Source organism: Papaver somniferum, chromosome 2, assembly GCF_003573695.1.
Source record: "Papaver somniferum cultivar HN1 chromosome 2, ASM357369v1, whole genome shotgun sequence".
Classification (NCBI taxonomy): Eukaryota; Viridiplantae; Streptophyta; class Magnoliopsida; order Ranunculales; family Papaveraceae; genus Papaver; species Papaver somniferum.
In genome coordinates this window covers 123,516,371-123,527,928 of record NC_039359.1, presented here as the reverse complement: position 1 = coordinate 123,527,928, position 11,558 = coordinate 123,516,371, and the positions used below count along the sequence as shown (strand labels likewise).

Here is an 11,558-nt window from a genome sequence, read left to right as displayed (position 1 = left end):
AATAATCTAAATCGTATGGTAGCGAAACTAGATATTGTGGAATCACAAACGATGAGACGAAGATGTTTGTGATTTATTTTTATCTTGCCCTATCGGAGATATAATCTCAAGTCAATTATTCAATTGAACTCGTACAATAGAAAATGGTAAGATCAGATCGCTCAACTACAAGAGAAGTAGTTTCGTCTGGCTTCACATTCCCAATGAAGTCTTTTAGTCGTTAACCTACAGGGTCTCGAGAAGAAACCTAAGGTTAAAGGAGAATCGATTCTAACAAAACAAACTAGTATCACACAAGAGGTGTGGGGATTAGTTTTTCCAGTTGCTAGATGTCTCCTTTATATAGTTTTCAAATTTGGGTTTGCAATCCAAGTTACCTTGGTAACAAAGCATTCAATATTCACCGTTAGATGAAAAACCTGATTTAACCAAGCTAATATCTTTCAACCGTTAGATCGAAACTTAGCTTGTCACAGACAAATGAAATGTATTTCATTTAGGTTTGAGTAACCGTACCTAAAAGTGTACACTTAGTTGGTTCACAAATAGTTAACCAATGGTTAGTCATATGAGCACTTTCATATTAACCGTATTCATCTTTCTCATAACTAGTTCAAATGACTTATAAGAACTAGTTGAAGAGTTGTTCAATTGCTTAGGTCTTTATTCATAGACACAATTGCAACAAAATCGGTTTGATCCATATGAATCAATTCATGAACAATATACCCAAGGTTTGCAAAGATTGCATTCCTTATAATTTATTGTTTTAAGTTCATGAACTACCAATTTGAGAAATAACCAGCTTGGGTACGCGTACGGGTATGCGTACCTTAGCTACCGGATTTGAGTTTACAAACTCAGCAGAAATTTTCGGCTCGAAAACTTCCGTGGGTACGCGTATGGGTATGCGTACCTGAGGTGACTGGTTTACTAGTTTGCAAACTACAAACTCAGCAGAAATTTTCGGATGAAAACTTCTGCTGGTACGCGTACCCAACCTGTCTCCTTCACCAATATCGTATGCACACATATGCACACGCTTGGTTTCCGGCACATGGATTTATACACTAATTTGCGAACACACTATATATGCTTATATCCATAGTTGGTAATCTCAACTCTACATTTCAATCATTGAAACATTCTTCTATAACGTTATAATAATCGTTATTCACGACTATCGTCATCAAAGCTATTTTCAAGATTGAAACGTCATCATGACTTTCGTCATGGGTAAAGATGAATGTGATTAAAGCAAAAGCTTACCAACACATATTTCGAGAAAAACATAGGCGAGTAAACTCGGCTCGAAATAGCAAATGTGTATGTATGAAAACTATCATACTTATACGACTTTGTCTTAGGAGTAGGATATAGAGTAGACTTTTGACTGATAGATAAGTTCAAGTCTCCACATACCTTTTTAGTCGGATGAAGTTCCACTGGTTCCTCGAGTAGTTCTTCTTCTTCGTAAGATGATCGCCATGGAGTATGGAGCTTAACTACACTTAACTATCCTAGACCGAGACTTAGTCATGAGTAAACTAGAAATCAAGACATATAGTTTTTATCACTAATATTGACAAATATGCTTGAGATAGCAAAGCATGCGAGTTCGACCGAGCAATGCTCTAACATTATATACCCTCATGTAATAGTCCTTTAGTAGCTTAATAAATTTCATGCTTCAAAAATAAAAAGCTACAACCAGGGAATAAACATGCAAACCTCGACTGATGTTAATCCCCATGCATTCATAACCGTAGCTGCTAGGTTTCACCGGTCCGCACTACCCAAATGTAATACCAACCTTGACAATGGCAATTATGCTCTACAAAATAATTTCAGCCAACTCGCACTTAGCCAATACTTCAACTTCTTGACTAAATATCTATTCATCCCATACTAAATAGAGGTTCTGTTCACAAATCTTTCAAGTATGCAACCAAATACACACACTACACTTGATGCATAAACAATAAGCCAAAACAAGGCACAAATGCACCAACAGAACTTAGTTTTAATCTTGGCGGAATCCTTATTATTACTGCACACTTAGGGTTACAACACTCTTCTTGTTCGGAATTACCTAATCCCTTCACAAGATCAGGACTATATAGCCTTACAAAAGCTATCTACAAGTAACTGTTAGGCAGTTACAAATTTACTTTACAAGGAAGATGGCCAACTGTGCCAACTTGCCTAACTGCTCCCCTAAAGCCAATCAGGACATCCATATCCTTTAAGAAAGCATAAAGCAAAACAACTTCCGTGTAACCAACTTGAAACCGTCAATGCCATGTGTCTGGCACATGTCATCCAGCCTTGTTGCACAATGATTGCGTTTTCCAGCCAAAGTCTCGCAATTATTATTGAGCATCATTCTCCCAATGATACAAGTGTGCTAATGCAAGTCTTGCTTGCATGCCTGCACCCCTCATGCATACAGGTTATATGCCAAACTCATTTGACATCTCTTGATGCTAATCTCGCATCTTTGGCCATGTCCAAACCATGTTTGGCACATGCCTTGGCCTAGATGCAACTCTGGATGCGTCACTGCATTTCTGGCCTATACCATGTTGCCAATAGTGCACAACAGTTGCACATTATTTCTAGTCCACTTGACCAACCGGTCATAGACCTCCCCCACCAGCTAAACTCGACGCCCTTGTCGATTCTTTTTGTTGTAAGTAAGCCATAATTTTTTTTTCAAATTTCCACAATGTATTATCCTTCTCCCAAGAAGCTTCGGAGTCTGGCAACCTTGCCACTTTATCAGGAAATAAGTTCTCCTATTCTTCTTACTTTGCGCCTCAACTCGATCATCAAGTATTGCCTCAACTTGCTTGTCGAATTGTGATCTGATTAGTGGTGGTGCACGCTTCGCTTGTTGTCTCGAAGTGTCCAGCAAATCAGGATGATACTTTTTCAAGAAGCTGACATGAAAAGTGGGATGCACTTTCAATCGTTCCGGAAAAACGAGTTTGTAAGCCACCTTACCAACTCTTTTCATCACTTCAAAAGGACCATCGTACCTTGGAATTAAGCCTCTATGCACTGTCTTGCTAGAAATCTTATTCCAAATTTGGGGCATTAGCTTCAACAACACCATATCTCTCACCTCAAATTCCACATCTCTGCGACGAACCAACATATTTCTTCATCCTTCTTTGCGCCTTGGACAAATTGTCACGCACTTGCTCAGTCATCTCTGTTTTAGACCTTGCATAGCGATATGCTGCTGGACATGAGCCTTGCTTCTTAGCATTTGGCACCTCATGAGGGGTTAATGGTTGTTGGCATGTTGCTAACTCAAAATGACTCAACCCCGTTGATGAACTCTTGTGCAAATTGCAACAAAATTGGGATGTATCCATCAACGACACCCAAATTCCCTGGCTTGTTGTAACATAATGGCGCAAGTACTCTTCTAGCAATGCATGTATCTTCTCCGTATGGCCATCGGTTTGGGGGTGATTTCTAGTAGAAAACTTTAGTTCAGATCCAAGCAATCCGAACAAGGCAGTCCAAAATCTGCCTGTAAACTGTGAGTCTCTATCACTCACAATATCTTGAGGAAGTCCCCAATATTTCACTACATTCTTGAAGAACAAATCTGATGCAACGTCGGCATTACAAGAATGGGCACTGGGAATGAATGTAGCATACTTCGAAAAGCGATCAACGACGGCCATTATCGAGCTAAAACCTTGCACCTTTGACATCTCTTGATGCTAATCTCGCATCTTTGGCCATGTCCAAACCTTGTTTGGCACATGCCTTGGCCTACCTGCAACTCTGAATGCGCCACCGCATTTCTGGCCTATGCCATGTTGCCAATAATGCACAACGGTTGCGCATTATTTCTAGGCCACTTGACCAACCGATCATACTAGGAGATATCAAAGATGACTCAACTTAGTAGCTGAACCCGGTACCATTTGCCAAACTTCATTCTCATCCAGTTTATACTTTCTTTAAAAGCAAAAAAATCAATCGATTACGCTCTAATTATTTTGGTTCATGTACGTTTTCATGAGGTAGTATTCTTAAAGTCAAGTGTAGGTTAAACATCTTGGTTTATTGATACTTTGCACACCTCCGGCCAATACATGTCAACATTGATCTACTAACGTAGTAGTTGATGTGCAGCCGTTGCTGCTAATTCTATTGTCGGGCGCACACAGCCAAAGGTTTTACAAGACCTTCAAAACCAATCAGCAATTACAAACTCGAAAGGAGGGATTGTGGCCAATACATGTCAAACATTGATCTACTAAGGTAATAGATTATGTGCAGCCGATGCTGCTAATTCTATTGTCGGGCGCACACAGCCAAAGGTTTAACAAGACCTTCAAAACCAATCAGCAATTACAAACTCGAAAGGAGGGGTTGTGGCCAATACATGTCAAACATTGATCTACTAATTCTATTGTCGGGCACACACAACCAAAGGTTTTACAAGACCTCCAAAACTAATTAGCAATTACAAACTCGAAAGGACGGGTTGTGGGATAAGTGAGCGATGCTAATATGTGGATTACAGATTTTATTTTCTGCGTTTTTTGGTTCTCTAATCTTTTCTTTCTCATCATTTTCTAATACACAGAAAGAGTGAGATCTAAGCTTCAATTTTTCTAGTCTTTTTTTTTCACACAGGAACAACATAGCTTCGACAGCCAACAAGATGGTGAATTTGGTCGAGGTTTGTTATTTGACAAGTTCTCAACGGTACTAAAAAAACTGACATCAATTCAATCGCAATAAATTCAAAAAGAATAATCAATGGAACAAGAATACTAAAATATAGACAAATATTAACCGTCACTACTAATCAATTCCACCAAAAGAATCAATCTGAAAAGCCCTGTACATAAGAGCATCAGTAAACCATATTAACCGCCTAGCAATTAGTTAGGCGAAGTAAATCAACTAATACAGTTTAAACCAAGTATAAAATTCAGTTTTCAGTCTTTAGCATTCCTTCTTTCAGAAACAACACACTGCCTACCCTGCACAGCCTGCAAGGCAAAGTAGCAAAATGTCAGGCAGTGAGTCCCGGCAGAACAACCATGAACCCCAATCAAAGCCCGGTTCTCATTGTAGAATATATCATCTAATTTTCATTAAACAGAAACTGGAAAAGCTAGCTTGTATTACCTAGTTAGTGCCAAGTCCAACTGGTTATTTAGCTTTCATGAATACTACCATGGCTTGGTCCAGCAATTGGATCTCCATCCTACGAAGACAGACACATAAATAACAAAAATTCTTATCTACAGGTAACAGATAACTATAAAATTAAACTGGAGCAAAGTTTCACCTCATTACCACCAACTGTTGGTAGTTTTTCTTGATCATCAATACCAGCAATTGGGTCTCCATCCTACAAAAACAGACACTCACAAAAAAAATTACACACCCGATAACAATTAACATTGTATTACAAGTGATAGATAGATAAAAAGACTACAAATTAAAGTTAAAGGAAAGTTGGAGCGAAGTTTCACCTCATTGCTACCAACTGGTGAGGGGGTTTCTTGCGCGAAATTTTCATCCTATAGTGACAGACAGACAAAAATAAGTTATAACACTCTATAAACATTAATTGATAAATAAAAAGTTGAAATGAAATTGAGACAAAGGTTCACCTGAGCATCAAGTTGGAACAGCTGGAGAGGTTGATTTTCTACAAGCAGAATTTCACCTGGAACATGTGGTACAATAGCTGACATTTCACACAAAATCCTTGCCACATAGTGCTCATCAATGAGCTTCTCAAAAGGATCATTGTACTTCTTCCCTCTTTTGCACCTAGCATTTTTCTCTACACCATTTGGTAGGATAATAACCTTGGTTCTAGCACCAAAAGAAAGCCAACCAGCATCATCAGAAAGCCAATTGCCTGTATATTCCTGTTCCACTTGTTCATCATCATCATCATGATGATCACCGTCATCATCATCATCATCATGATCACCGTCATCATCATCATCATCGTCATCTAACTCAGCAAGAAATTTTGGCCTACCAGCTCTTTGAGAGGGACGTAGACCAACACTACCAGAAACAATGTCAGAACCTCGCAGGGGAGACTCTGGTACAAATTCTACCTCTAAGTCAGAGATAGCCTCTTCAACAGCCCCAGGCATATATTCTTCGTCACTTGAGCGAGCCATTCTGTGTCTACATACACCAAAGCCACTACATAAATCATGTCCAACTGCAATAAGTCACTCAATGCGAAAAACATGAAACAAGATATATGAAACCCTAATAATATGACACAACATCATATTCATATAACTCAAGAAGTATCCTAAGCATTGTTATAAAACCCTAATCATGTTCAGAAACAGCAACCAATCAAACATATTTTCTTTACTGAAAAACTAAACATTATTATGAAAGCAATACCAATCACATGGTTTCATTCATCAGCATTTCATCCAAGCAAAAAGCAAAGAAACACACCTAATCCCTAAAGAATCAGCAATCCAAGCAAAATATGCTACATACATCAAAACCACTACTAAAATCCTAATCATGTTCAGAAAAACCCTAATCTTTGTTCATATAAATCAACAAGTATTCTAAGCATTGTTATAAAACCCTAATCATGTTTCTCGTACCTTCGTAACGACTGAAACAGACCAAGAATTCTCTTTCTTTCTTTTTCTCTTTCTTCTTCAGGGGAAAGAAATGAGACTACCTCTACTGGTTGTCTTATATAGACAATGACAATGATGATGCTCATTCATACAACTTCACTAAGGCGGGACAGCTCATCTGGAGGCCAAGCCATAAATCTCGCCAAATAATGCTTCTATTCACCGGCCGGACCTCTCACCAGTGTCCCAAACCTAACCCCAGTCCATCTTTCATATATCCAGTGTATCAGAACCACCGATCTACCTAGGTACTCCTTTTGGCAGAAAGTCTAAACATAGATTCGCTCCATTGACAGCAGGTTTGTCGGAGAAAACCATACTACTCTCTCCGGCAGGTTGATTGGGTCTTCTCATAAAACTTGTTTTCATTTCTAAGTTTTGGGAAGAAGGTTCAGAGAGTTTTGCAGATGTTTTAAAGAAACTGAAAAGAGTAAAGTAAAGAGAGGAAGAGATGAGGGTTGGTTTTCTCTCTTCAATAGTTTTCAGTTTGTGTTTATATATCCTAGCGAAGCCAATACGTGTCAAAAGAAACAAAATGGATTATGATCACACACTACTTCATGCAGCCCAGTAAATGTAGCTTCAGCCATATAGAATGTTAGATGCTCACTAGCAAACTAAATAATTCATCTAACGGTGAGACATTTGTTCTTTACAAAACATTACGTGCATCTAACTGTACCATATAAAATGATTGATAAAAATTAATTAACAACTGGAGGAGAGAGACGTCTAGAAAACTTAACAAGAGTAAAAATTAATGGATAGAGATAATTCTTCTAGGAATAATTTTTTTATTAAATGTCAATTAAATTAGGAATAATTCTTCTTGGAAACCAACTACGCATGCATATAACCGTGACCTAGAAACGCCAACATTTCGATTTAGGCGCCATATTTGCATTCGTGATTTTACTTTTTCCTGATCTTTGAAAGTCAAACCACTGATTCATTTGGGAGAGTATCAAAGCATGCGATAATCTCAATCTCGTACGTCAGTTCAGGTATCATCCAAAGATGTGGGATCGGCTGAGTTTATTAGGAGCAGTATGGCAGGCAATATGGGCACAATACCATTACCTCAAACTTTGTCCGTGGTGCAGATATTCCAAAGTGGTATCCTAGTCAACTGCCACGTACGCCTTACAGATTCCACGTGTTGGCGTTGACGAGCAAGTCAGCATGGCACTCATATCCAATTATCCAGACGTGTCTTGTACTTAAGCATGGAGGGTGGAATATCCACACATTATTCCATTCTGAATTTGTAACAAAAATATCTTTGGACTCTCCATTTGTCTCCTGTTGTTTAGTGGTACACCCTACCCATGGCATGACCCAACACAAAGGCGTGTAGTCGAGACCCACCACAGGCATAACTCCCGAGTCCCAACCGCTCCGCTTCACTGAATTAACTCTCAAACCCTTAGGCGCGCCTTTTTGGCTGAAAGTTTTCACTTCCTTCGCTTCTTCTTCTTTGGTTACTGTTGTGTACACATATATCTCACTATCAGACACGTGTATATAAAAAGGTACGTGGAAAGCATGCAGGCCAAAATATCAAAACATGATGCATCACGAAACACCCAATAAACCCCGAGGAGTTACTTTATCTCATCCCCAAAAGAGGAGCTTAAGATCAACGGTGGAGAGAAAGTTAGCTGACACGGACTGACAGGGGCAGAAGACACTTGTCTGACACGAGCAGACCCCTCAACTACCCGCATTAAACACTCTGAGCAGTGTACGTGTCGACCAACCTGTGGAACGAGCGAGGATGCCTCTGCGGGATCAAGGGGCAAACGCAGACCTCCGCGTGATGGACGCAAGGACACAAGAAGATAAGGTTCCAACGGTCTTCAGAGATGGGTCCCACGTTCTAACCTTATAAATACCCAATCTCCACCAAGAGGAGGGGGATCGAAAAATCAGGAAGGGAAGGAGAGAGAGAGAGATAGTAAGGTAAGTTAATCCCTTAGAGAGAGAAACATGTAAACCCCAAAAGTCATTCAACTATTCGTGTAACCGTGAAGAACATAGTAAACAACAAACCCCGTGGATGTAGGCCTTAGTGCTGAACCACGTAAACCTTGGTCTTATTTACATTTCAGCACTTTACATTCATTTAGCTCCGTGCATGTTTACTTATTGTTTTGTTTTCCTTAATACTTATATCCCATGCACAAACGCCACGCATGGAGTTGTTGGATGAGGCCATGATAAACCCGAAGGTTTTGAGCCAATGAATCAACACAGGGTACCATCATCATAATCTCTTTAGATGATAATGATTGATTGTGAGCGTTCGGACCCCCTCGTGGTTTGTGCTCACAATTTGGCGCTAGAAACAGGGACTTCGTCCCGGTAAAAGATTTATCTTGTCCTGTGATTTCATTTTAATTGGCATATGATTGCTCTGATTTTATCAGCTCGGACCGTATAGATCATTCGTTAACTGTATTATGTTCAAAAACCCACCTTTGGTCTTCGATAAGAGTTATTGTTCTAAGCGGGTTATTGTTCTAATCCATCGGATTTACAATTTTCGTAGTTTTTATACTAAGGATCGCCTTTAATAAAACTCTAACCCGTATTTATAGCCTGCGGGTATTAATTCCCTCTTGAAAAATTGTATTTCGCCAACTAACCCGCTTCACGCGGATATTCCCGTTTCTGTTGTTTGAAATAACTTATGCAGAGAGAACGTGTTGTGAGTAAAGAAGGCAAGTTTACGCGAGATTTCATTATCAACAAAAGGGCACGTGATGGAAAAGACGCAGGAAGCAGGAAAATCCAAAGCTTTGTCAACCCAAACACCCAGGACAACCCCGATCATCACCCGAAGCAAGCAGAAAGGAGATAAAGCTAAAATGACCAATCGAAGGCAAGATACTGCAGAAATCACTTCACCCATGAACGCTAATTCAGTTGCAGCGGCGGCTCTCAGAGCAGCAACGATAAAGTACGGGGAGGCTGCGGTAGTCCCGAAGGCTGCGGAGGCTAGCAATACCTTCGCCATGAGTCAACTTAATCAACCAAGAGAAAGGGTGGATGAATCCAGAACATTCCAACCCGCGCACCTTCTAACCTTTGGAATGCCGCTAACAAATAATCAGAATCAAACCATACCGGCGGCTCTGGCACCGCAGAGGGGCGCTCACTCCAATTTGGAAACACCAGCAACCGAAGCTGAACCCCTGCCACCTTTAGTACAGACCATGGAGGAGGGCGGCACCACGGCTGTAGCGGCACGCGGGGACTCCCAATCAGGGGTCCAACCAATCACACCGACTAATGGCTGAGCTTGAGGAACTGAGGAAGACCAGCAGGTTTACGCAGAAGCTGTAGCTCTGTTGGCCAGAGAAAATCAAGATTTAAAGGAGCGGATTGCTCTAAGCACGAAGACCAGCCAACAACTTGATGAAGCAAGCTCCAAAGCACCAGAGCCAAACCAAGACTGTAGAGTCGTCCTAGCGGCTAATGAAGACGCGACAAGGAGACGTAGCGTATCCGACCCGGATTATGACGATGGAGAGTCAGACGGTAATGAGCTGAAGAATTTAGAGCACCAACGCGCAATGGAGGAACTACGAGATGAGATGATGGCAGAGATCAGGCAATTAAAAAATAAACAAGGTGGGGGAAGGTTAGAAGAGGTCATGAGAGAAGCTAACTCCACGCCCTAACGCATCGCTTGGCCAACACCCCTATTCCACTGAAATGCCCTGTCCCGACGTTCGAATGCTATGATGGATCCAGCGACCCTGCTGCACATGTTCGGTACTACAACCGTGTCTTAGCTAGATGGGGTCAGAACGACGCCGTACTCTGTAGATACTTCCCGTCAAGCTTGAAGGGATCGGCGTTATCATGGTTTGATAATCTGCCACCAAACTCCATCCACTCATACGACCAACTCGCAGAGAAATTCTTAAGAACATACATGTACAACAAGACTGTAAACACCGGGATGGATAAGCTCTTTTCACTAGCAATTGGCTACAAGGAAACCACGAGGGAGTACACAAACAGATGGCATAAGATCTGCCAAGCCATAGGGAGCGTGGACCCAGTGGTAAGCATCAACTGCTAAATGGGGCTTAGACCGAATGAGTCCCCTATTTGTTGAAATTCACGGGAGCGTGCCCAAGACAGAAGGAGATCTCCGAATAATTATCGAAAGCACGCTCGACTTGAAGAAATTCAACGGGAAAACCCGAGGGCATATCCGCAGAGGTCTCACCGCACCAATTCAGCGGAACAAACCAATGGGGCCAAAAGGGGTTGCTCAGATGAGAGACCTCACGAAGATAGGAAGGAACGGAGGGATGAACGAAGAACAGGCGACCGAAAATTCGAAGATCAAGTTTACACGAAACTCAACGCTAGCTATGCTCGTATCCTACGAGAGATCAAAGGGAGGGAAAACTTAGAGTGGCCATGGTCTAAGGGAAAGCAGCCCCCGAGATCCGAGAAGTCTAAAGATTACTGTGAGTATCACTGTTTCAACGGACACCAGACCGAAAATGCAAGAACCTTAAAATAATGATCCAAAAATTAATTGATGCGGGAGAGCTCAAACATTACATACGAAAGGGTTACCGAGGACAGATCCAAACGAACCAAACCAGTCCAACTTCCGGAAGAAAACCGAACAATCAACACCATCTCGTGTTCCGAAGCCACAGGACCCTCACTCACAGCGCAGATTGGAAAAAGGTTACGGAAGCAATTCGAAGACCGCTGCGAGTTATATAAGGTCGATGGGATAGCGGTGGACGAACACGAAGAATGGATGGAATCTCCTATCATCTTCGATGCCGAGGATATACGAAGAAGATATGGAAGACCATAACGATCCCTTGGTCCTAACATTACCAG

At 41.1% G+C, this 11,558-nt stretch overlaps 1 protein-coding gene across 3 annotated transcripts; it reads right to left on the bottom strand.

Moving 5' to 3' along the window:
- Positions 1–4,881: 4,881 nt before the first annotated feature.
- On the bottom strand, positions 4,882–7,127 carry LOC113353890. Of its 3 annotated transcripts, none has more exons than XM_026597359.1 (6): positions 6,639–7,127; positions 5,658–6,210; positions 5,517–5,564; positions 5,330–5,392; positions 5,167–5,245; positions 4,882–5,027 (listed from the first exon to the last, which is right to left on the bottom strand). In XM_026597359.1, exons 1-5 carry the CDS (start codon positions 6,761–6,763, stop codon positions 5,195–5,197), a joined length of 840 nt encoding a protein of 279 aa, XP_026453144.1. In that variant the 5' UTR covers positions 6,764–7,127; the 3' UTR covers positions 4,882–5,027; positions 5,167–5,194. The 3 variants fall into 3 exon arrangements, with proteins under 3 accessions (XP_026453144.1, XP_026453146.1, XP_026453145.1); XM_026597361.1 differs by having other exon boundaries at positions 5,338–5,392; XM_026597360.1 differs by having other exon boundaries at positions 5,658–6,192.
- Positions 7,128–11,558: the final 4,431 nt, after the last annotated feature.